The sequence below is a fragment of the Chelon labrosus genome, assembly GCF_963514085.1.
Source record: "Chelon labrosus genome assembly, chromosome: 17".
Classification (NCBI taxonomy): domain Eukaryota; kingdom Metazoa; phylum Chordata; class Actinopteri; order Mugiliformes; family Mugilidae; genus Chelon; species Chelon labrosus.
The window spans coordinates 2251478-2278219 of record NC_140350.1 but is presented as its reverse complement, the minus strand read 5'-3'; the positions used below and the strand labels follow the sequence as shown (position 1 = coordinate 2278219).

Here is a 26742-nt window from a genome sequence, read left to right as displayed (position 1 = left end):
AAAAAACAAAAAAGTGCTGAGAGCTGCAGCGTAACTCACAAACTTACACAATGTACAGTTGTTAGTTAAAACAATTCAAATTAAAAAGACTGTAAGAAAGTAACTTAAGTGATTTTGAGCTCTTAGGGCATTGATCTGATCATAAGACCTGTCATTAACATGTGTCTCCAAATGCATCTCCAGATCCAATAAGTTTCCAGTTTCGTGCTCTGTATGCAAATGAACGCTGACATAATCTGCGGGCAGTAGAATACTTTAACAGCTACTGTCTCTAATGGATCTCTACCACTGCTCCAGAACCGAGAACAGCGCTGTTTTGTGTGTGTGTGCGTCATGACTTTGGCACACACGTAAAGTTATTATTTATTGATCTTCACCCTGATGTTAGTTAGACCTGCACAAAACTCAGATTATAACTCCAACCCTGGAAGTTTCCATACGCACCATGATCACCAGTAATAAAGATAAATTAAGACACCAGTGAAGAACTTCACATGGTTCCGGTCTGAGCTGCATTTTTACATTTCAGTGAATTCAGTTTTAAGAATGTTTCAAACTTGCAGCAGTTCATACCAAATATAATATAATATAATATAAGTAATCATTTTGTTTTGCTATTTTAAGCTTTGTATGTTTTCAAAACTCACCCAGATAAATGAAGATATGAAAACACTTTTCAAATAAGGCTGCTATTAATCATTGCTTGGGTAGATATGTGTATTTCCAATCTATTCAGGTTGTCGTCTCTGTAATTGGTACCAGCATATGGGGAAACATACCCCTCCCTTATAGCAGTATTCATAGTCTGCTCGAGGTTCACTTCAAAGACGTGTTTTAAATATTTTAATCAAGCCCATCTGAAACACTAAATCAACTTGACAGCATTCATAAGTTTTATGTCAGATGGTTATGTTTGACCCAGAAAATATACGTATTGTCTCGGGGAGATAATAGTATTACGTCAAAAGGAATTTTATTTTAAACCTGGATGTCAACTTCATTTTCTGAAAATGACCGGCCAACGAAGCAAATTAACTGTCCAATTTTTCTATGAAGGCAATTTCCCTTTATAGCCCAGTGAGTGTTGTTCCCCTCACAGCTCTCTTTGGTGACAGAGCGCTGGAAATGCCACTTCACCAGAAGCAAAATGTCGGAAATTATTTTTCGTTGGGAGAAAAAAAATCATTACACCTCCTGCAGAGATCAAACTGAATCCTACCTTCAAACAGAAGGAGATGAAACTACACATTTTCTTGTGTTTCTTTGTTTTTTAATGTTCAACATTTATGTGTTGTGGTGATACAATGAGTGTGTGTGCATGTGCCGAGGCTGTTCATGCACGAGGCTTGTTAATTGGACTCATTAGACAGAGCTGCTGCACAGCTGAGAGAATCAGCCCGCTTCTACTTACTGTTTTTTTTTTTGTCTGCTTTGATGTTCTCAAAGTGATATGATCTTTACCCGGAGCACCACCTCCCTGCCTTGCTCCCTTCACCTCTCCAGTTCTTCTATCTCAGTTGAACCATAAGTTGTCGCAGCAGTAAGCCTTTGACCCTGCTCTTCCTTTCTAAGATAAGTGCTGCTCCACCTGACCTCTCTCTCTGTACCCTCTGTGTCACAGCAGTTCCCCTGCCTCATTAGCTTCCTCGGTCTCTATTTCCTTTCCAATGCTTCAGCCCTTTGTGAACCCCCACGCTCATCTTGCCATTGTTTTCCTGTTTAGTCTGCCTGCTTTGCTGACTATGTGGGTGTTGGCTATATCACTGCATGTATATTTATGCGGCTTAACCTTCCTTACCTGTGCATCGTGTATGCCCCTCCGCTGGTTCAAATCCTGGTATGCATGCACAGGAGGTTGTTGGCTGGCCCACCCACTGGCCATCCTCCCCACAGAAGAGCTTAGGTGGCCGAGGTCGGGGCCCCTGCTGAGCGGCATGCTCCACGCACACACCCTGCGCCTCTTGCACTAAGGTACGGGGAACAGTCTGGGGGAAAGAGGACAGGGCACTGACAAGGGGGGGACACTTCTTGAAGAACACCCTAACGGACAGCAGGGCCATGCAGGCTCCCTGAGCCTGAAAAGCCAAGTAGAAGCCTCTCTTCGACAGAGGGCCCAGTCTTAAGGTCTTCACATTAAATTTCCGCTCTCCACCCTTCCTCAGTAGAAAGTCCGCAGCCACTGTGTCCACCTAGGACAGGAAGAAAGAGAAAAGATCTTATATAATAGCCAGAGTCCAGCAAACAGTAGTCAGTCTTAAACATGACTTGTTGCATGTTTTAGCTGTTATAGCCTATTCACTAGACAACCCATATGCTTTACATTACTGAGCATTTTCCAAAGCGTACCATTGCAATTTTAGATTGATTCACTACCTTCCTTGCAGCCATTGTTTCCCATTTGTTGCAGTGTGCTTTGAACCTCAACTTGCAGTGAGAGAAAGCTAAATCATTACAATGAACATTTCATCACTTTTATTTTTCTGTCAAGGTTACATTATTAGGTGGTAATGAAGTTGTGGAGCAGGGACTATTCTGACCACAGCTTTTAGACCACAGCTTGAGTAGTGTTCAAGGACGCTAAAACATCAGAGCTTTGACAAAGACGTGCAGAATAAATTCCAAAGCTATTTGTTTGGGAAAATGAAACCCAGATGATAGAACCTAAGAAAGCATTTGGTTTGTGAAACAGACTGAATTGACCAGAAGACTTCTCAAAACAGTCCATGTTCCCATAGGGTGACTTGGACATAAAGTGAGATAGAATGAATAATGAAAGAGTAAAGAATCATGAAAACGCTACTTTTTACTCTGCGCAAACACGTTTTTAAGAAAAAAAATAGTAGTAGTAGTAGTAGAAAGCCAACTGCATACTGGATGGAAAGCAAGAAAGCAAGAAGTGTTTCAAAAAACAATGGAAACTGGTCAGGTGTGTGATGAATGTGTACAGTAGAGTACACATCCATCACACAGTGGGTGATAGGTCTAAAAGATTAGAACCTGTCTTGTTTTGTAGATATTCCTTTAAAGTGAAAGAAAATAACTTAGACGCCCTTCCCATTAGTGAGGATACAAAGTTAAAAAGGTCAAATTCAGTGCAACAGACGTCAAATAATCCAGACATTTAATCCACATTAGGAGAAGTCCACTTCCCATCAATAATAAAGATAAGACCTACAGTTAATTATGTCGGATATGAAAAAAATTCCTCCTGAGCCAAATAAGACATTATAATGCACTTCTCTAAGGCTGAGTGGTACTAGCCATGAAAAATAAATTGATCTCCTCAAACAACCACAGCTGTTTAAAAAATGAGGGACTGGGAATAAATACCTTGGTGTAAGGGTTCTCCATCCAGGGTGGGTAAGTGTCTGTGGCGTCGTTGGAGTCTGCCTGGTAGTAGTAGAGGTTAAAGGTCTCTTTGCAACTGCGATGGTGTGTGCTTCTGGAGGAACACTCCATGACGGTGAATCGCAGTTCCACGTAAACTTGAGATGCTCCTTGACGCTGGATGAAGCCACTGCGCAGCCAATGGCTGGATGAACTGTTGGTTTGGCAGATCTGATATGTCCTCACACTGTTGTTCTCCTCGTCTAAACCGCTTATTTCCTCCCACTGAGAGCAAAGAGAACAAAGGGTTGTCAGGCTGCATGATAAAATGACATCTGACCCAGAAAACCTGTGAGCACTGTTAGTAGATTTAACTCACCTATAAAGATTTTCACAAGGGTCTTTTATGGAATTGGTCACATTAAAAGCCCTCTTAATCATAATAATGTTGCAGTACTTTGTTGGCCCTGTGCTTACTGCACCTGTCAGAGGCCCGTGGGACAGCTTTGGCCTACTGTGGATTTTGATCCAGCCCAAATTTGAATCTGGGTTGTTAAATCATTCCTCCCACTGAGCTGCAGCACAGCTAGTGGGAATACAAGTCTCACTTGTCAAACAAAGAACACTGCTGCACACAGACACATTTCTATCCCTCAAACCCACTTATAGACTGAAATACAAGAATACAGACGGGATATCACAAATATGTATGACATAAAAAACCTATACACAAATCTACGTTTTCTAGGGAGCCAAATGAAAGAAAAAATGTGTTAATGTTTGACTTCTGAGTCAACAGCAAACATGTTAACCATCACTATGTTCCCAAGAGCGGGAAACAAGCAAGAAATTAACATACTCAGGGCAGAATTTAGCAGATTTGCTGAACTTGGAGCTCAGAAATTCACTTATGTAAATATGTAAATCTTTGAAAATCCATTTGCAGATATTGTGTTGAGTGAGGCAGAATACTGGTCTGAATGAATTACAGTGCAGCAGAGCGCTGAGAGCCAGGTTTGGATCTCTTGAAAGAAATGTCCCTTCTAATCTCCAAAAATAAATACTGTGGACTGTGGCAGCACCTATGTATCTGAACAAAATGTTTATTGTGATAAAGATGCGTATAATTCAGACCATTCTGAACTTTGTGGACTGAAGATTTCAGGATGAATACCTGTAGTCTACCATAACATCTTTAGTTAATCAATCTTTCCCTTTTCCTGATCGTAGTTCACACAAGAAAAAAAACAAACGTTTAGCTCTCATTGCAACAGAAGTTTTACATAAATATCTTATTTATTTGGCCTCCTTATTAATAACTAATGCAACGACTAATATTTAGGAGTAACATTCAATTAGTCCTGTATCTGACTCGCTTGGAAGTTGTAACAGAAATCATGGCAGCACCCTGGCTGCTTCTCATCATTGACTAAACCCCTGTTTTATACTCTTCCATGCCATGTTAATGTTACAGAACACAACCAGGCCACATTTTTGACAACATGAAGCTTTTGAAAAACCTGCTTCAAATGATAATGGCTGTGCAAACTATTCAAAGGCTGTCAGTCTGTTCTGCTTTGTATCAGAAACATTTGTTGAGACTTTCTGTCCACTTCCACAAATCTCCTTGCCAGCTTCACTCACCATTTTCCTTCCGAGACATCGGCAAGTTGAGCAGTTTTGGTCGCCAACTCTGCTGGCAAAAATACCCTAGCAACCACTCCTCTGATGATCAAATTACAAATATGTCTTTTTCTGGCTGAAGTATCCAAAATTGTGGGCAGCCAGTGACTTCTACTCCAAGGTTGTCGGGATATATCAAAGCATCTACTTTCAATATAGTTTAAATCCCACATCCATTCTGGCGTCTCCTTTATTCTGTCAGTTGCCTGCCATATAAGGAGTTCTTTTATAGCCAAAGTAACAAAGGAACAGCTGGAGGCCAAGAATCCCCAGTCACCACTATGTCTCTGTTAGGAATACAGATAACATAGTAAAGCTGGGGTTACATACCTCGGGTTTGGCAAGCGAGAAGATCGTCCATTTGAGATCAGAGGTCTCAGTCTTAGTGTTCATCAGGACCTCTGTGAAAAGGATAAAAACAACATAATATCATTGTCGGCAAGAACTGTAAAATGGCATATATAAGTCTCATTTTCATTCAGGGAAATGCACAAATAAATGTAAAATCACAGCATGAACATATTTTGAGTCCCTAGCTCTCTGCCAAGTATCAGCAATGGTTTATCCTGGGATTAGGGAAGAAGATTAAGTTTCACTAGTCAATTACATCTACAAGAACATTTCCACTACCCTAAAATTGTCCTTGCATGTTCATTCCACCACGCCCCCTATGTTCCCAGCGACACACCATGTCTGTGGTCACACTAAAAATGACGAGAAGAGTCTGCTTTTGTCCAGGGAGAGCAGAGACAAGTCATACGGACAGCCGAATCCGCCAGACTTGCATAGATACAGACACACACACACACACAAGATTTAAGCCTGTCCGGTCACGATCTGTGATTACAATAGAATTGATTTTTGTAATCTTTTGAGGGGCAGTCTACCAGCTCACAAACAATCTGAGCAGTTCTGCTATGATTAAGCATCCCAATAAAATCTGAGACCTGGACTGCGTGTAACTTGAAGCACAGTTTGTTTCGGGTGAAGGGACTTCTTTTCATGTGAGGATATCTTTTTCCCCCAGCTGTCTTAGTAGACTGTAACTGGTATTTATACTGATGGGGAGAAGTTTCTGCCACAGACCGGCCTTTAGAGCCATACCTGTTTCCCTGCAGAAGCTCGTCTAAAGGGTTGGGCAGTTAGGGTTTACAAATAAATAAGATTTAATGTTGTCATGATCAAGTAGAGCACTTGCATGAAAAAGGATGTTGGAGGAAATGGAGGTTTATCATTGGGGTTATTAAGCTGCTTTGTTGAATTAGGTTTCCAATATAAGATTAGACAGTTAAGTCAGTATCTCATAAACACACAATACACAATCTACACACACACATAGATAAATAAAATACTACATCTGCCTCTGTATTGAAGAAAAGTTATCTTGATTTATTTTCCCCAGTTTCGTTTTCTCCAGGTTTATTTAAGGGACCATTTTTCTGTCACACTGATTGATTATAGCGGTACTCCACATAAAGAATAAATCAGTGACTGAAATGGACTAAAATCCATGCTTAAAAATAAAAAGTAAATAAAATATGACGACAGTGTCTATTGTATGCTATTTTCATTTTAAGCGACAAACTCGGTGGAATTCTTACATTCATAAAATAAATTAAGCTTTGCTCTGAATCCTGGACCAGGCCAAAGTGTTGCTTTTCTCAGTTCTTTTAAACGTGTCGTTTTCACCTCCTACTTGTTTCGACACATTGCTTTGTTGTTCAAAACATCTGCTCTGCGTACATGTGTCAAAATCAAACATAAATTATTATACACAGACTCTGTGCCTCCATCTGTATTTGTCTGGGGGTTAGAGAACTCTGTAGTTCTTCAAGGGCTTCAGCCATTTGTCAAGATCCAATATCATGAGTTTATAATAAGAGATGAAACTGGCAGTTATCTCTTAATTATTTTCTTTGAATATTCATTACACATACTGCAGTACTGCTACAAAATAAAGCACCAGTATTTCTGATAATTGTTAACTGTCGCTCAAAATTGTCTTGTTCCAGCTTCTCAAAAGTGAGATTTTCCTGATTTATTGAACTCTGTGAAGATACCACCTTGGGCCAAGGGAAACTGTGTTGAGCATTTATTTAGAAAAATGACAAGAGGTAATCAGTAATAAAAAGCATCATTAGTTTCAACCCTAAAGTAAAGAAAAACACTCTAATCTAATCTATATTTTCATGAAACCTCCCATAGATTGATGACGACCACCGTCAGTGTGATAAGTGATGCTGCCAAAGTCATGAAAACTCATCCATTCTGTGTAATCCTCATATCACTCTCTCAGTGACAAACATTTTCTGTTAATAATTTAATGATTATACAGAGTGAAAGACTAGACACAGAACACCAGGATGTTTTACACAGGAATGAAAGCTGTCAGGGAAACCTTGAGCTCTTTGAACATATTTTGGCGCAGCACAGCTCAACACCAACACTTGTAGTATTTTACAGAAATAACTGCACCGCCTACACTACTAATCTCTGTGATCCTGTAAGAAGTGAGAGGCAATCATATTTACCATTTACCAGCCCACATCCCAATGAAATACACACAAAAAAATCAGAGAAACTGATTTGGGAAGCGTTGATACTGCTTCCCACTGAGACAAAATTACAGTTGAGGCCAGCCAAAGACAGAAGCCATTGTTCAACAGTAATTAATGTTTAACGGTCAGTTACATATTAGACACCACGACTGTGCCATTTGCAGGATGGACTGTGTTTTTAGGCTTTCCATCAACTCAACAAAAAAGTAAAATATATTTACATTTATTTATTTTGTACATTATTAGTAAAGGACTAGTACAGAGAAATAAAGACAACTTCAGAAGCACTGTCCGGTGTAATGTACACGTGTATATAGCCAAAGCTAATTTCCAACACCAGCCTACTGAAGCATCAAGCATGGTACTGTATAGCTGTTAACTGTTACCACTTTGTAGCGGTGTCAAAAATATCAGAATGAGAATAAGAATTCTCTTTGTGTTCGCACATGCGAGGAATTTGTTGTTGTAGTTAACACATCAAACATAAACGTAAGTCCAGAAAATCGAACAATAAAGAAATAAATATATATATATTAATTAAGGATAAACTGTACCTTATGTGGAACAAACAGAAATGTAGGGAGGAATAGCTGCATTCTTTCACTTTACATGCACAATCCAACACCAACGCTGAACCATTAGCCATTCGTTAATAATACGTTTAATCAGTTATATCAAAGTCTCAATTTCTCTAAAAATACAATGACACACTGTCAATTGCTTTGATAACTGAGTCATCTGAACTATGTGCATATTTGCAACACAAAAACATTTAATACAAAATAATTAACTGTAAAGGACTTAATCAGACAATATGTAGTGGCGTCCACAGACATCTAACTTGTTATATCCTTATTTCTTCCATAATGACTTCAATGATTATTCAATCATGCCCACTGCCGCTCACAGGTTCGCTGCTAATTTAATACATTTTCACAGTGAGCAATACACATAACGCAAACACTGAGTTCATTTCCTTCACAACGCCACTCTCGCTGCCAAATTACCCAGATCTTTCTTGCACTCCACCTCAGTGTCATTTTCTGGCTCTCATTGTGGGTGACCTGTCTCATGCACAAAGCATATAAAAGCAATGACATGGAATCACTTACCCTGAGGACTGCAAATGCAGCAGACCTGTCATTGCATCACACTGAGAAGTAAATGTGACTTTAATCAATGGCTTCTCCTTCTGTATAGGCACTTTCGTTTCATTTTACTCTCTGTGCAAATTCCTTTTAAGGAAATACAAACTCACCCTTTCCTACATCCAAACCACAGAATCCCACAGTTTTACAACAACACTCTAAGACGATAGAGAGGAAGAAAGAAAAGTCTACAAAGAGCAGAGAAAGAGGAGAGGTGGATGAGGATAATTGGGTGACAAAGTTCAGGCAGATGCTTTCCCTGCATTTAGTCTACCATGAGATTTCAGCATAATTTAAAAAAACACCTTCATCCCTATAGGCTCCACTGTGCAGACTGCCCTATCGCCACCTTTCATATGCTCACCTGCCTTTGTGTTTATATTCTGATTTATTTTTTTTCTTTTTGAAGGAGTGGAAGAGAAACACCCCACCCCCCAGGAATGGTAATCACTGTTTATCGCTGCTCTATCATTAAGGTTTATGAGACAGGATGTGTGAGCGTGAGTGTTTCTATGAGATGGTGAGTGCTTCTATTATGTACTTGCATGGCCTTGCCTTTCGCTGAAGTAGATACAGTTTTAAGCCCTGTTAGAGGAAGTCTGCTTTTCCCCCTGCATTCTTTCAGCAGCGTCGGCCACCCACCGCCGGAAAATTGCCCCGAGTGCAAGCAAAATGTAGGAACAATGAAAATTCGTCATCTGGCCGTATTTAACACCCAAAACAAACAGTTGTACAGTAATTACATGACAATTGTCGGCATGAGGAGACACCAGAGAAGTCTAAACTGATACTGGTGTTGGCGAGACGACAAGAACTGAACCTTGGAATTACAGCCATGGAAAAGTATTACAACTCAGCATTAGCCAATTTTTCTCAAGTAGAGAAACTGAGAGGGGAGTCTGAAGTAGGTGGATTGAGCTATCAGCGTCAGCACGGTTTTAATCATTAAACCATGTTGGGGGAAAAAAAGACAAAAGATATTATGGCTGAGGTATTACATTTTCTGTGTGAGAGGGAGACAACAATGGAGGGTGTTGTACATGCCTTTCTTTTGAAATGTAAAACCTGACCCTGTATTTTTGGCAGAAGGGGAACTACACAGGAAATATCTTTATACAGTTGTCTTCAGGTTTTAAACACTGACCACAAAATTGACTGAAGGATCTGTTTAAAAAAACAACCCCATTTTTTTATATAACATTCGCTATTTTTGACTTGCGCGTTAATTCCTTCTGTGTGTGCCCTTTCCCTTCCTATTTTCCACTTTCTCTGCGGCTCAGTAGTGTGATAGGGAAATTATAGGCCTATGAACATTTGCCCTGCTTCAGCTACAATTAGACCTCATTTTAATTAAAGAAACAGAGAGCCAATTACCCTTGTACACCTAGAGAAATGGAGACAAAGATGGGATAATGAAAAAGAGGAGAAGAAAAAGTGGAAGAGATGCCAGGAGATTTTGAATTTGTAGATGACAAATGTATAGAAAAATACATAGAATATACTTAACTGAATGATTTTGCTACATCAATTGCCTTTGGTCTACTCTAGCTTGTGGAATTGCACTGCAGTACTGTGCACTCAGTTCTTTCCTTTTATATCTACCCAGCATATGATACCACATGCAATTAAAGAGCACAATGATCATTTCAAAATAAAAACAAACATCAATGACAATTTTAATATAACTTTTCCCCCACAAAAAACTAATCAATACAAGACACTCAAGTTGAATAATTAAAACAATGCTAAGCAAATGAATCTGCTTGGAAGTATAAGCTGCGGAGTAATTTCTTGATATGAGGGTTACTGTCCTCCAATAACTGAGAATCTCATGTGTAAAACCGGAGATACAACTAGCACATCTAATTTTGCAAAACCAATACCCTACAATCAGACATGTCCCCAGAGTATTGAGCAATTCGATACCTCCATGTTTCACATTTAATAATAAAACAATGTATCAATAATTCAAGATGTTTAGAAATGGTTTCATTTGCGTTCTCGGCAAGAATTGGGGCTGGGTTAGGATTTCTCAGAAGTGGTTTGTAAGACGTGCTGTCAAACAACAAATGTGTGGTTCTGAATGTCCATGTGACCAATGTCCAAGTGAAAAGATGGCCTTCGTAGAGAGAGGAAGGGAGATGTGATAGCGTTTAAAATGCTCATTTTCTCTCCAGGGAGAAACCGTGTCATATTGGGTTGGTCACAAGAAAAGTAAAACACATTGTTAAACAACACATAAATAGAGAAAGAGGAGCACAATGCCTCCTCTCTCAGGTCCACTCAGCTGCTCAATCACAGTGTGAAGTGGGTGTGAATGAAGTTGGTTTTGGAAAGTTACAGATAATGGGCACCACAGATTCCTAGCTGTAAGGTGTTAGAGGAAGGGGATTTTTGAAGCTATCCAACAGTTCAGACAAACCGTTAATCCAGCTTTAGATGAGAGTATTGATACTGCAGTCATGTCTGTACGGTAAACTAAGCCGTAGAGGTGGTAGCAATTGTGCTCCAGGTATTACTGACCATATATTTCAAGATTTCAAGAACATTGCTGACTGATCTAGGTTATCTGCCACAGTACACATAAAGACTACAAATGAAAAGGGAAAAAAAGTGATTTTCCTTCATGTGTTGGCTGTGTTTAGTGTCATGTGGCCAGTGTATGTTATAGTGTGTGCACATCAGTGTTTAGAAAATTATGCAGTGAATGCACGAGTGTGGAAACCGTTTTTGTGTGTATTTGACAGGAGTTGTGTCTAGAGAGATTAGACATCAGCTTCCCGTAGTTCCTGTCCCCTTCCTGTCTCCTGGTCGGGTGGAGGCCAGCCGCCAATACACACACACATCATTCACATGCACAGCAAGCTGAGCAGGACGCTGTTTGACTCTTCGTCTGCTATATAACAAAGGCCTCTCCAGGCACGTGGATGAGCTCAGCCTCTGTAAGTATGTGTCGAGTTGTCGTAAGATGAAAGGAGCAGGGTGAGACGAAGAAGAGGTGTTAATGTTTGACACTTTTTTCCTTTCTTGTCTGAAGGCACGCATATCAATAAGTGTTGTGGTTGGTCTTTGTCCCAGGACAGGATGTGACCTAGTTAGTGAGGGAGCTTCATATTGGACAGAAACCAAAGATGCTACTTGAGAGTATCAACAGTGCTGTGAATCAAGTCAACTGAAACAAAGGTCTCAGGATTAAGACCTGGACACCTGACCTCTGAGTGTTTGGGCTTAAGTTTACAAGGCCATCAGAGATTCACTCAACGGAATGATTAAGTTAATCATTTCCAAGTGAAGATGTGTTCTCCTGAGTCTGTCTCAGAATTTACAAGGGCGATCTCAAACAAAAAGATCCCCCGACTTCTCCCCTTTAACTGATAAATTCATACTAGAACTGTTTGCACAAGTAGTTGTTGTTCAGCTGAAGCTATGCTCCAATCCAAACCCCGGACAAATCACCTTTTTAATCTTTTAATTACGTTAAATATGAATACTACAAGTAATGCCTGTGATGCAGTCCTATTCCCTTTTAATAAACTAGTGGAAGGAAAAACTGTTGCATCATTCAAGCCACACAAGTTCAAAGTGAATATTTACTTCTAATAATAGTGGTATAAAAAGTTTTATATAAAATGAGAGGTTAAGGTTTAGAGGATATGAGCCTTTGGGTTAGGGCTTTTTTATATCACTGCCTACAAGTAATAAGTTTTGACCTGTGGTGTCACCTGTAGAAAAGCACTAGCACATCTTTGAATCAAACGGCCCTCCTCCGGTCAGACAGCCAAAATCCCAGAACTGTGAGGTACTCATGGAAACTAGACTAGATAATAAATGAGCATTATCTACAGATACACTATATTGTATTCACCCATCCAAATAATTGTTTTCAGGTGTTCCAATCACTATCATGGCCACAGGTGTACAAAACCAAACACCTAGGCATGCTTCTACAATCATTTATGAAAGAATGGGTCGCTCTCAGGAGCTCAGTGAATTCCAGCGTGGTACTGTGATAGGATGTCACCTGTGCAACAAGTCCAGTCGTGAAATTTTCTCACTACTAAATATTCCACAGTGGTATTATAACAAAGTGGAAGCAATTGGGAACAGCAACTCTGCCAGAAAGTAGCAGGCCACTTGTCCACAGGTCAGAGGATGCTGAGGCGCATAGTGCGCAGAGGTCACCAACTTTCTGCTGAGTCAATCACTACAGACCTCCAAACTTCATGTGGCCTTTAGACTGGCTTAAGAACAGGATGTTAATGTGCACACACTATAACAGAGAGCTTCATGGAATCGGTTTCCATGGTTGAGCAGCTCCATCCAAGCCATACATCACCAAGTGCAATGCAAAGCGTTAGATGCAATGGTGTAAAGCATGCCACTGCCAGGAGAACAGTACTTGTCTGACTGCACTGTGCCATGGGTGAAGTTTGGTGGAGGAGGGATTATGGTGTGGGGATGTTTTTCAGGAGCTGGGCTTGGCCCCTTAGTTTCAGTGAAAGGAACTCTGAATGCTTCAGCATACCAAGAGATCTTGGACAATTCCATGCTCACAACTTTGTGGGAACAGTTTGGGGATGGGCCCTTCCTGTTCCAACATGACTACGCACTAGTGCAAAAAGCAAGGTCCATAAAAACATGGATGAGCGAGTTTGGTGTAGAAGAACTGAGTCCTGACCTCAACCTGATTGAACACCTTTGGGAAGAATTAGCGCAAAGAGCCAGGCATTCTCATCCAACATCCAACGTGTCTCACAAATGCAACTTCACATTAAACCCTGTGGATTAAGAATGGGATGTCACTTAAATTCATATGTGTGTAAAGGCAGATGAGCCAGTACTTTTGGCAATACAGTGTCTGTGTCTGTGACTGTTGCAGTGCTTGCTGTTGGACATCTGTGTGCAACAGGAACTGAATATCAGCAAGGACAGTTTCTTGTTTTTGGTTAAATGCTTTATCATTTAGGATTCAGTTCTAATCATGGACATTTAAAAACTTTAAACCCATAATACCCTGCCTTCGCCTTCATTTGTATGCTTATTGATATTGCATTGCTTTACAGGGTATTTCAGCTTCTTGGGAATATCGATCTGAAGCTAAGAGAATTCACCTCCCGCTACTTTCAATTATGGGCACCACTTTCTAAAGCCATCTTCAAAAATAACCCAATTTCGTAAAAACCTGAAAGGCTTCTTGAGAACAGGGAACTGGGTGTAGTCCACAACGGCTACACCAGTTCCCTGTTCCTATAAGAGGAAGAGTGGATCACAAAGTGAGGGTTCACTGCATTTTTTAAAACTTCTGCTTTTGCACAAGCCATGCTGCCTTGAAATAAAGAATATTGTGCAGGGTAAAAAGAGACCCCACTTGAGATGACGCCTAAATTAGAAAGTAGATAAACCAGTGGCTTTTGAAACAAACTTCCTATTTAATCATTTCCAGTGTAACCTGGAGACTAATTTCATTATGGAACTCGTCAACTACAGCTGCCACTAGTGATTATTTTCATTATCAATTAATGTGCATAACATTTTTTTTCAAATTAATCATTTATTTTTGAAATGTCAAAGAAGATAGGAGAAGGTTTTTCTGCTAATAATAATTGGCATTTTACTGATTAAAAAAATATTTTTCAGTAGTCAAAATAAGATGCAATTAATTCTCTGTCCATTGTTTAATCCACTTATTGAGTCGCCCAGATTATTCTCATTTTCTCTCTAAACTCATTATATATTATCTTATTTATCTGAAATGATCAGCAACGAAAGATTCTTCTGCAAGGTTACACTAATCAATATACTAAGATATGAAAAGTTAACCCAGCACTATTCAGCCTTTCCTACCTGTTGCTGCTGGTGTGGATAGGAAATTCAAGTTCCTTGAAATCAGGGTCACATGTTTTAATTAATGGGGCCAGGCATATATTTATTTATCAGTATGCAAAAAGTGATATTGTTGGAGCCCATCGGAATTAAAGAAATGTTGATTAATTTGACATTATTCTTTTCAATATTCAAGAAATGTGCTAACGGGCTGAGGCATGCCACATGTTTTATTCTTTAAACACTTGCTGTAACCTTTTCTGAGCATATGAATGTGCATTATGTCTTTTAACAGCCCAATGCCACAAGACTGAAAGCCAAGTGCCGTGGTAAACAGATCTGTACATTACGCTTTGGTCTTTTAAAAGACAATTTTTGCAATGAAAGTCTTCACAGGCATGCCTCTGGTAAAAGGTTTTACTTTGTTAGATTCGGTCAACAAAGTCTGTTACAGCCGCAAATCTGAAATTAGTTTTATCATAACAAAAATTCACCCACCCAGAGACTTTATTGAGTAATTTACTCATTGATTCATCATCTAAGTGATGTGCTAGTCAACATCAGTGCAAGCAAGTCTAAACCCAGCGATCAGAGCTGCAAGAAGATAAGCAGCACATTCCTACGTTTGACAGCAATCAGACTCATGTTTTCAGCTTGTTATACACCGATCAGCCACAACATTAAAACCACTGACAGGAGAAGTAAAAACCATTGACCATCTTGTGACAATCCAATGTTCTGCTGGGAAACGTTTGGACGTGGCATTCATGTGGAAGTTACTTAGACATGTACCACCCACCTAGACCAGACCAGACACCCCCACCCCATAGCAATGACACTCCTTGATGGCAGCAGCCATCCCCAGCAGGATGCAGCCTGACACAGACACACACAAAAACACTTTAGGAACAACTCAAAAAAAAATAAATCCCAAACTGATCAAGTATCTGTGGGCCCTCTTCTCAACCCATAGGACCCAAAGGCCCCCACTAACAACATTCTGTTGCTAGACACTAGGGCTGAACGATATATCGTTATCGTATCTATATCTAGATATGAACATTCAAGATATTAATATCGAAAAAGCAACGATATAAACGATATAGACCAATGACAAACATATGAGGGCGGGAGTGAGGGAGACGGAGACGGAGACGCACACACACACGCATACACAGCGGGGAAATTAAAGAGAAAGAAAGTAAAGTGAGCTTGGAAGATAATGCGGCCAGTGGCGGTGCAGAATAGAGGGTGACAATTTTTCGGGACTCCCGCGGGTCACTGTATTGCCGCGGGAGTCTCGCAGTACGGGAGTCAGGTTCACTGTTAGTAACGTGATAGGGACGGGATAGAGCAAATAATCAACGGGAGCGGGACGGAGCCGGAGATTTAATTAAAAAGTCAGGCTGCAACGCGGTGAGTGTGCCCAACTTTAGACAACAACATAGAGAGCTGGACGGGATTTGGGAGTCTTTCTCGTGATTTTGCGGGACAGGATTTTTGTTGGGGGGCAGTCACGTGATCGGGATATGACGGGAGTATTTTTGTGGGCTTGGGATGGGAGCGACAATTGATTCCCGTGTCACTAGTGCAAAATCTGATTTGGTGCCAAAGCATAAATCATCTTCCATTATTTCGAGGTATTTTGGATTTAAAAATGATGATGTAAACCAGAGCGAGGTGTCGTGCTGGTCGCATGGCGAAAATTGCGACGAAGCAATTGCTGATGCGTTCAGTAGCGTTACACCGTATGAGTCGACGTCCACCAGACATAAACACATGACAGACGCTATAACATACCACATTGCAAAAGACATGGTACCCGTGTACACAGTCCCGAAAGAGGGCTTTTAAAAAAATGGTATCGATATCGAGATATCTGGCATAATTATCGAGATATGAAATTTTGTCCATATCGTTCAGCCCTACTAGACACCACAGGACACCCTCAGAAGGCCCATGTCCATTCTCTGATGAGTCACAACTGTTTTGGAGATCATAATGTTGTGGCTAATCGATGTATAACAAAAATTAACAGATCATTTATCGTCTTAAGAAGTACTTGACACACAACTGAGTCAGAAAGCTGCCAACACAGGTCTGGCAACTTTTTACAGACACTTCACTGTCCTATACTTAGGTGCTGTCACATATTATCACCAAGTGGTCAAAATGTCTCTCGACAAGACTTAAGTTGTTGTATATTCTTTATGGATGGCTCGATGGTAGCTTTCTGCAAAGACTATCAAATTATTTAATTCAGATAATTATGAATGCTATATTCCATTTCCGATAATAGACCACTCCAAATCTTACACACTTGTCCAGTAAGTTGATTGAATTAACTTGAAGCAAATCATATTTTATGTTTTTGCTCCTGCCTCAGAATACAGAGCAGTTTATGTTTTGGTGGTATCAGCTTATGTGGAAATGCTCCATCATGTTTTTAAACCTATTATTACACAGTGAATATTGAACTGAAGCTTGGTTTCATAACCTATATCAAATTGCTACGTTTCAAGAAAAATTGCAAATAGACATTTTCCCTCAAAACCGTTCAGACCTACCAGAGAACTGAGAGGAGTAACGTGGGAAAGTGCAGGTTATGTGCTTGTTTTCAAACACTCTTTGAAGGGGATATTCATCCTCTGGTCTTCTGCTGTCAGTGAGGCCGAGATCTGCGTCAGTCAAACACTGGCACCCCTGCAGGGTGGACACTTTGGAGCCACACAGTGCTGAAATGCCACCCCTGTGATGCCTGTATCTTCCAATAATTGCACCAGATGGTTCCGGTAAGATAAGTATAGATTCATTATTAGCAAGATTGTGTTTTGTGCCATTTAATCATTACTACATGACTACATTATTCAACTCTGGCTTGATAAAAAAAAATCTACACAGCTCTATATACTCCTCTGATGGATCTCTCTTCATGAACCCCAAAAATGTCTGCTGCTATCCTTAAAAAGAGTTTTTGATCAAAGCCTTTACTAAAGCAGAGTCAACAATTCATTTTGGAGTAGAAATAATGTGGAAGAAACACATACATGCAGCTTTCAGTGACTAATCTGCTGTGGGAGGTGGACAGCTTGAAGTTAACAGTGCAGACTCCAGCTAAATAAACCATCGAAGGATTGACACATCTAAGTAAAGATACAAGAGAACAGACTCTCTGCAAGAATGTTCTCCTTTATTCTGACATACCACACATACACACGAAGCTAGCACTCCTTGTCAGTCAGTGCATTGTCCATGTGTGGCATTGACTGATATATATCTAAAATAAAGATGAACTTATCGGTGCATGTGAAAACTGAGTACAAAGAGCATCCGTTTACTTCCTCTGCCAGCCATTATGTTTTCAGCAGGGGGTGGGTTGAGCAGGTTACAAACTGTTTAAATTCCAAAACCGCACTTTTATTCCATCTTAATAGTACAAAGACTCTTTTGCGATTGGTTATGGTTGAGCGGAGACAGAAACCTGTTAGCAATTGAAGCAATGGCGACAGATAGCATAAGAACATTTTCTGTGCAGTGCAGCCCGAAAATAAGACACCAAGCTGGCAAAAAAAAAAAGTGTTTAATACTTCTTTAACAGAACTGACCCACTCCATTCGGGAGCATGACTCCCTCTTAAAGCTCTTAGCTATGTAAGCACCGTAGGAAGGCAGCTAGCGCATAGGGATGCTGTATATAGCAGAGGCCACTATGTTCAGAGCGTTATATGAAAGCAGCCCCTGAGAGACATGCTCAAGACGTGTGCATGCATAAAGGCAGGAGCAAATATGCACGTGCTCTCTAGGCTGATGTCGAACCGACCGAATTGCATTTTAACTTAAAACGGGCATATCAAACACAAGATGTAGGTCAACCTGTGACGCAGGGTGGAAAATATCCCAGACTCAAATCGAATCAAGTCGACTGATGCTTCAAGCAGAGAAATGTTTAAATGAAGGTTGCTTTTTTTTAATCAATTCTTGCACATCCAGCCTCAGACGTCTCACCAGCCTTCATTCCCTTCAAGATTTCATTCTATTTTCGAATGTAGTGACAAAAACATCACAAGGCATAGCACAACAATGGAACGTGGAAATGTTTCACAAAGGATTTTCTTCCAACACAATGTTCAGCGTGCCTCGAGTAACAGCTGTGATTAGCGCGCAAGATAAATGAGAAAGATGGACCTGAGATAAATAGCTCCTTCGCTGTTGTTGTCTTCTAATTAAGGGCCTTTTTAATCTCTTTATTATAATCACACATTCAGCCCATTGCATATATTGCAGAAATCTGGCCCCAGGTGTGTGTGATTAAAGAATGAAGACAGGCAGCACCCATACTTTGCTCATTATGCCCTGTGCAGGCTTGCATATATACCATATACTTGCAGCCTCCTTGCCCTCTCTGCACTTGCTCTTTCAGTTTCGTTGACTCATGCCGGTTTCCCCATCTCTCCTTGACTCACTTCAAAGAGAACCCCCATCCCTCTAAAAGTGCCATTCTCCTTGGTGCTTATGGCTGATAGGCTGTGGCCTCATTCCCTCTCTGCTGCAGCCTGTACCCATTGTGTCCCACTCTCAGAGAGTAGTGTGTGGGTGGAGGACAGACTGGCTCTCCAAAGTGAATGCCTGACATGGATGTATGGGCTGGGGGTGTATCCTATCACCAAGCCAAACTATCATCCACCTGCAACTCCCAGCTGCCATATCCATACTTCCCTGAGAGGGGGAGAAAGCGAGATGGAGAGAGACACGGACTGAGAGTACTTGTGGCACTCGGATGCCTGTTTAACTCTTGAGGAAGCTAATCATCGGATTGAGGTACTGAGGATGATAGGCTACAGGCTTTCAGAGAGGGGGGAGGTTGCTTTAAATGCAAATCCCTTTCTTATAAAAATCGGTTCCATTTAAAAGGATTTCTGGGAAGCGATCCACATTTCCACGGCAGGGGAGACAGTCAGCAAGAGAAAACAGCATAGCAGCAGTCAAACATCAAGGAGACAGAGGACGTGGAAAGAGTAGCAAAAGAAAAGGGTACATGACTGTGAAAGAAGGGATTGGGGCTCGAGTAAGGCCTCTTAGATAAAAACATCCTTTCTACATTTGCGACACTTAGCCAGGTTTAGTTTAGACTGAGCAGCATTACGCTATTCATCATGCTAGTCGTGCTACGAAGGAGTCAGGAGGTGAAAGAATAAACAGAAGACAGACGTTACAAAAAATGTGAAGACATCCTGCTGTTTTTGGAGGGTGGACCTCACCTTCCTCCTAAAGGCGGTCAACTATCAGAAGATAGAATAAATATGAGTCCTGAATGTTTGGTTTATTTCCATATTAAGGCATTACTGTTAGAAGTGGATTTATGCCTACGTGCTCACACTCCACGCAGGTTCCTCCAGTTTTTCTCCAGTTTTTCTCCATCTGCTGATGCATACTTGTAGGGTTTTTCGCTTTGAAAACCAGACACAGTCTGTGAAACTTTGGTCAACGTTGCTTTGATAATTGTCATAAAGTTTATTCAAACTAAATATGAATAAGTTACCATTTTATACATGAGAGAGTTTTCCAATACTGGAGTGGAATTTGTGTCACTTTTCTTAATTTTTGTACTTTAAATATTTCTTATCAACAATATGTCCGCGTTTGAATTCCCAATAATTCCCATACACCCTTAGTGAGAAGTCTGGTCCATGTTCTTGGCTGAATATGGGAAACTGGTGGGTTTTGCAGCATTTGTTTCAAAGTAAGGACCCATCAAACTGACACAGAAGAACTCGTAGTGACAAAGGTCGACTGTGATGTCACCTCACATTGCCCGTGTCCAGGCAAAAAAGTTGCACTTGAACACTCCACAAAGTCTATGGCCACCATCCAGCTGGCATGAAAGGAAATAAACTATTACAGGAAACTGGAAAAGCTACTATTAGTTGGGAGGCTACGAAGCTAGGCAGAGGTACAGACCTTGCCTCTCCTGAATCGTGCAGATCAGTTGGTCTACATTCTATTAATTATAGATTATCACGTAGGAAAAAAATGTGTTTTAATCTGAATACATAAAGATGTGACGTAAAACTAGAGAAGTGTGCCCTATGATCTTCACAGTTTTATTTCCTTGTGTCACTTCTTCTTCTCTTCTTGTCTGACTAGTGCCAACGGTGCAGGACAGAAAAATTAAGGCAGATGCTCACCAATAGCCCTAAACAGGGCCAGCTGTCGCCTTGGTATGTCACAGACCTAAGACAAACTGCAGATGAGATGTTGGCCTCTGTAACTGTTTGAACCCAACCACTACCAATCAAAATATGGGCACTCATGGATTTACAGTATGTTTTAAATTTACTACTTGCATATCTCCTGACAGAGCTCATTGTTCAGCATGGAGCATGAACATGTATCTTTGAGCTGCCAAATACAAATATTCTAATGTTGTCTTTAGTGTGGATTTGCTTTGGTTTGAAAGAGTGTGTAAACTTAGCAAGGGAACCTTAAAAAGTGCAGTTGATGTCAAGACAAGGCCTTAGCTAAACAAATTACAGTGGCAGCTGCACTCTCTTGTTGCATGCTATAAGAAAGGATGACTTGTAAATAGAGAGAAGTAACAGCTGCAACGACGCTCCATATTGCAGAAGATATACTCACTGTTGCCCGAGTCAAGAAAGATGGATTTACAATTATAAACTGTATGCATGCGCTAAGAAAAAGCATCCCAGCCTAAAATAAACTTGTGTACTTCTGCACTCGACAGCAGTGTTGAGCAGACATTTACATAACACATCTTCACCACAACAGGTCTGTGTTCAAACAGCATGAACAGACGTATCAAGACCTTTTGTGTGTTTCAAGTGTGTTTCAAATGTCAGAAACCCAAAAACAAAACAGAATTAACACAAAAATTAAGAATGATGGTGACAATATCTGCAATACGGACAACTGTGGCCATCCTCAAATTTACTTATAGGGCAAACATAAATGCCATATTCCCACCACATTTCTTCATTTTATTGAAGATAAAGTGGTTCTTTAAGTGCACCATTAAAGTTTAATGGCATCCACAGGCAATAGAAACACACATTAATATGCATTTTCTTTTTCCAACTTTCCCTGTTGAAATCTGTTTTAAATAAATCATTCTAAGAAGGGCTGTCAATGAACCTCAGATGATCATGCGGATGATTCAGTTACTCTCAAAATAAGGCCTCCGAGGCATGTATATTAGAGAGAAGTGATCACTTCTGACGACAGTGTTCGTGTCGTTAAAGCTCTGGACCTGAACAGGTGGAAAAGACTGCAGTGCCTCCGTCAGTGGCTGCATCTTGCAATCGGTAAGAAAGAGAAACTGTATGTGCAAGGAATAAAGAGCAGTTGGGAGAAAAGGGGGGTACTTTATAGGTTGAGTCGGTGCATGGGAGTATAAGGGATCATTATGGCTTACATTTATGAAGTCAAATGTTTGTGTAGAAGGTTTACATTAGAGGGACTTATTAATATAGGTTTAAACACTTAAGCTTTTTAGGTTTAGTGTCCTGGTTATACTTTTCTTTGGATTATACATTTTTTATGCAAGGCGAGGCAGAGCAAGTGTTTGTTTTCCTGTGTGTGTGCGCGTGCATCCCCGTTGCAAATTTCCACCCAAAAGCGTGTTATTAATTTCCAACCAAAGTAATTATCTGATCAAGAGGCCTGTGTTTTAATCTTCATGGAGACCGGGGGAAGAGAGATCCATGCACTGAACAAGCAAGTGGTGTGTGTAAGTGAGTCATTTATCTGTTAGTTGGAAAAGGAGGAGAGATTTGGCAGCTGTGAGCTTCATCTGCCCTCCCATCAGTTCATTACAGAATTCCCTACTAGGTGTAGAACAAGGGGAGAATGATCCAGAGAGTGCTGGCAGAGGAGTGGGCCATTACCCTAGACACGAAAACCAGACATCTTGTTCACACTTGGCAAGACACAGATGTTCTGAAGTCGGCCGACAAGGCGCTACTAACCCCGGCTCCTGTCTACAGTACCCCTGTTCTCAACCATCGTGCCTGAGCCACACCTGTTCGGAACCAGCTTCTTGTAAACACCCGAAAACGGTGATAGAGGGCCAAGTCGGTTGAGACTATTCAAGTTTCCTTCAACGCTTCCAACACCAAACACCAAAGGGACATCCCCGTCCACACGCTCTTCTGAGGTTAAGTATGTCCCAGAGAAAAAGACAGAAGAACATAAATTCAGAGTTGAGTCAGAGGTCAGGTCTCAACGGCGAAACCTGCAGCCCCAGCTGGAGAGGCTCCAGCTCCTCTAATGGACTGATTCCTGGCTCCCAGAAAACTCTGACCAAAATTAAGTTTGGGAAAATCCCAAACTTCCATCTTCAAATACAACATCAACAATGTCTTTCCCACAAGAATTCATACTCTCAGTAGCTGCTGAAATTTGACATCTTCTTTTAATGGGTGTGTACGCAGAACCAGCAAACCCAATCGGCGCGTTTGTACAGCGTAGAGCAGAAACTGTAAGTCTCCGTAAGAAAAAGGTTTGAGGCCTCAAACCAGATGCAGCTGACAGATTTGTGTTCCTGCCATAGAACACGTGAAGTCATGCATGTTCACGGTGTTCCTGTTTACACCAACTTTTGATTGGAATGAGCAGACTTGGAGGAAGAGCTCCTTGTTATCATGGCAAGTTTATTTTTTTTAAGCTACAAAACATCAGGCAACATCATGTTGGGAAATTACCAAAGAAATATGTGTTTGGTCGACGTTTTTATGTTAATGTATGCATTTAATGTCGTTATCTAATGAGGAGGAAATGACATGATATCTGTGCAGCATCACTCACACACAGCAAGGCTAAAAGCAGCACCAAGCAGACAAAGCACAATGGTGAATAAACGCCTTCAGGACTTTACAGGTGAACAACAGCCTGTAGCCTACAAGGCAGTAAGGTACTTTTAAAACCCCTGCAGTTCGACAGCTCTTAAAGAAACCCAGTTGTGATCCTTTGATCCTCAGTAAACACAGGTCTATTATTTCCAAAAAAAAACAACATTTTCTATCAAAGGTTTTGCGGCTGTTTCTGCAGCGTTTTTAACAAATCAGTGTTCGGTTCACCCCGTTGCAAAGAAGCTTCCCTATTATTGTCAGAAAAAAGACAGAAACATGTCAGAAGATTGCAAATAAGTAACCACCCAGCCTTGTGGTTTGTCCCTGAGACTCACTCTTCCTCCACTGCATTAAGCAAATTATCCAGACACTGCCCCTGTTGTTATGCTGATAACACTGCACAATAATCTCCTGTAAAGCTAGACCATTTGAAGCCATCATTTTCTTTAACATTATGACAGTAATTTTAGACTCTCTCCTTGTGTGGCTCACGAAGCTGGTCCAGGACAATTTGGTTGTTAATAATACCAGAAATGGATGTAAATTATGACCCACATTACATATTTTACATATCCGGGTTCTTGATGTTTTTCATCAGAGCTAATGTAAAAGTTAAAAAGACCCCCGTAGCTCTCTACATTAACCCACTGAAAATCACAGCAGGCCTGTATTAGCCTCTATGCACTGAATGTTTTAGTATTGATTTTAGGGTAAAGCTGGTTAAAGGTCCCCTGGGGAAGCAGAATGGGAACCTTTTGATGACTTGAAAGTGAAAATAGTGAGCTGGTCTTAGAAATGGCCTCTCTGAAGCTGAAGACACCAAGAGGGTTAAAACAACACTGAGGCACAACTCTGCCACAATAAACTAAATAATTCACTGAAAAAAAAACAAAACATATTTCTTCTGAACATTTCCACTACAGGGATTAACTCCATCCTCTACTGTCCACATATTTCTACGATTATTCTGCTGAGATTTGAGTGCATTTCATCTGTGGTGTGGTGCACATCATTCTTTTAAATTGTGGTGTTACTACACTTCATTTCCGTACGGAGGAGGGTGTGATACTAATTGACACTTCACCCAGCCATGAAAACCCCAGAAAAACAAGTCTAGGCATCTGAAGGCGAAAGAAAATAATAATCATCCAGACTTACCTTCCTCGGCAGTAGCCAGTAAAACCCAGTCCAGGAAGATGCACCACAGCAGCACAATCCTCCTGTAGATCAGCTCCATGGTGTTGCTACTGGATGGCAAACGGTGAACCGAATTAAAAATCAAGTGGCACTGTCAGCTCGGCTGTGCTCCCACTGACCGCAGACCAGTCTGCATTTAAAGTGGACTTCAGTTCAGGAAAGGCTCACGCTGCAGCAGGAAAACACATCAGTGGAGTGGGAATATAAAGGTACATTTAACTGTCTGGGTCCAGATACTTCGACAGCCGTATTACTACAGACGGTAAACTTCACCAACTCTGTATTGTGGTGTAAGTCCGTGAAGAAAACAAGTCAGAAGAGTGCTGCAGCTCCTCCTGTCAGCACACTGGGCGCATGGTTTAAAGTTGTCGGCTTTAATAAGCTCTTTGTGCTCCACACGACTTCTCCCAAAAATTCTCCCCCACAGCTCGATGACCGAGCAGCCTGAATCCGCAACCAGGGCTCCTCACTGCATATCTGTTAGTTGCAAAGCTTATCCTCATTATGAGCCGTTTCATACCCTCTTCCACATCTTCTCGTCCTCCGGCAAACTGCGCTTTGCTTTCCTCTTCGAGTCCTCCAAGCAATATTTGGCTTCGGTTGGAAAAATATCACCAAAGGTGGTGAGGGATATTGCGCGACAGGTCTAGCCTGGCCTGGTTTTACGGGCAAAATTAGACTGAAACTCTGGCAAAATGTCTACTTTGTCCTGCGGATAAGTCAGCGGGCTGGAAGAAGCGCAGACGAAACTAAAAGTTGTCCGCTAAAGTAGCTCGTAGGACTGACTACAGTAGGCTGGTCACCGAGGACTTCATCACCGCATCAAACCTGGAGTCGAATGGCAGCAGCAAGCTCCGCCCACTCTGGTTTCCATAACAGCAGAGTCAAGAGCACGCGAAGGGGTTTAGAATTTCCGGCAAGTGCCTTCAAAATAAAACGTATACTAGCAGAACATGATCGCAAAGAACATCCTATATTAAGAATCCAATCAAATCTACACTCATAGTTATGCTGTAATACTACAAGGCATGCAAAAATATGATTTATTAATCCCACGCAAGGAAATTAAACATCGTAGCAGAGAAAAAAGTAAGAAGTAATAGGTGTATAATAAAGATATGTGAAGTAACCAGATAAAACTGTAATGCTATATAGAATATGAGAACATACTACACACAGTAAAAAATCAAAGTATACTATCCATACTGTAAAAACATATAATGCAACTCCACGTGTACAATTTCTTCACCACAACCTGTAATAATTTCTTGAAAATATTATTTTAGTGAACTTGGGATCTACTTGTTTTCTACACAAGTCTCAGTTGATACTTAATTGCTGCATGTGTAACACTATTGGAAGTACTCATCCTGATTGTATTTGTTGTTGTTTTAAACTCGGGTTAGGCCAAAATGAGCGTTCTTGTTTCTTTCCACAAGAAGGAAACGGAAAGACAATGCTTTTATTTTGACAAGCAATTCTTTTTATAGAATATGTCTGCCTTGACTCAACAATTAATTCCGTCTCGTTGCGAACCCTACCATGCTGTTTCAGTCTTGTAGAAAAAACCTGCAGGTAGGTGGGGGTGCTTTCAAGCTTTGGCCCACAGAGCTGAGTTAATATTCTTAGTGTTGGCCCAGTGGGAAATAAATCAAATTGTGTAGCTGTACTTAAAACTGACTCAAATAGAGAGTGCATCTTCAAGTTTCATGCAATATATTATGAAGCAAGTCATAGCCAAGCAGAAGCACCATTGATACCCCAGGGGCCTTCATGGACACTGGGGATTAGAATATCTACAATATGGTGGACTCCAATTAAGGACCAGAAAGCTGTGGTCTGCAAAATGCAGATAGGTTAGCTTAGTGCTTCACCTGATTCATGATGCAGCCCTCCTGCAATATTGACAGAGAAAACATTGTGTTTTCTTACAAAAGAACTTAGTATCATTAGCATTGCTATCAATAGAAAGGGGGTTATCATACATTTGTGCCACCGCTTGAAGCTTGTATTGCTCTAAGGCATCTCCCTCTGGAAAGTACATATTTTCCTGCAACTTGTCACTCTGAACATGGTATATTTTAATGAGAGCCATAACATTATAGATTCATTGCATCAGAGTTGCAGCACAGCCTATTTTCTT

At 40.8% G+C, this 26742-nt stretch overlaps 1 protein-coding gene across 1 annotated transcript in view; it reads right to left on the bottom strand.

Annotated features, from left to right (window-relative positions):
- Positions 1 to 25558, bottom strand: part of ephb4a (eph receptor B4a) — a 36940-nt gene extending 11382 nt beyond the window's left edge. Inside the window, exons 1-4 of the mRNA XM_084564653.1 lie at positions 24561 to 25558; positions 5341 to 5411; positions 3331 to 3612; positions 1799 to 2189 (exon numbers count right to left, since the gene is read on the bottom strand). Coding sequence (XP_084420779.1) covers positions 1799 to 2189; positions 3331 to 3612; positions 5341 to 5411; positions 24561 to 24639 — 823 coding nt within the window. The 5' untranslated portion in view covers positions 24640 to 25558. The remainder of the gene's footprint in view (positions 1 to 1798; positions 2190 to 3330; positions 3613 to 5340; positions 5412 to 24560) is intronic.
- Between the last annotated feature and the right edge of the window lie 1184 nt (positions 25559 to 26742).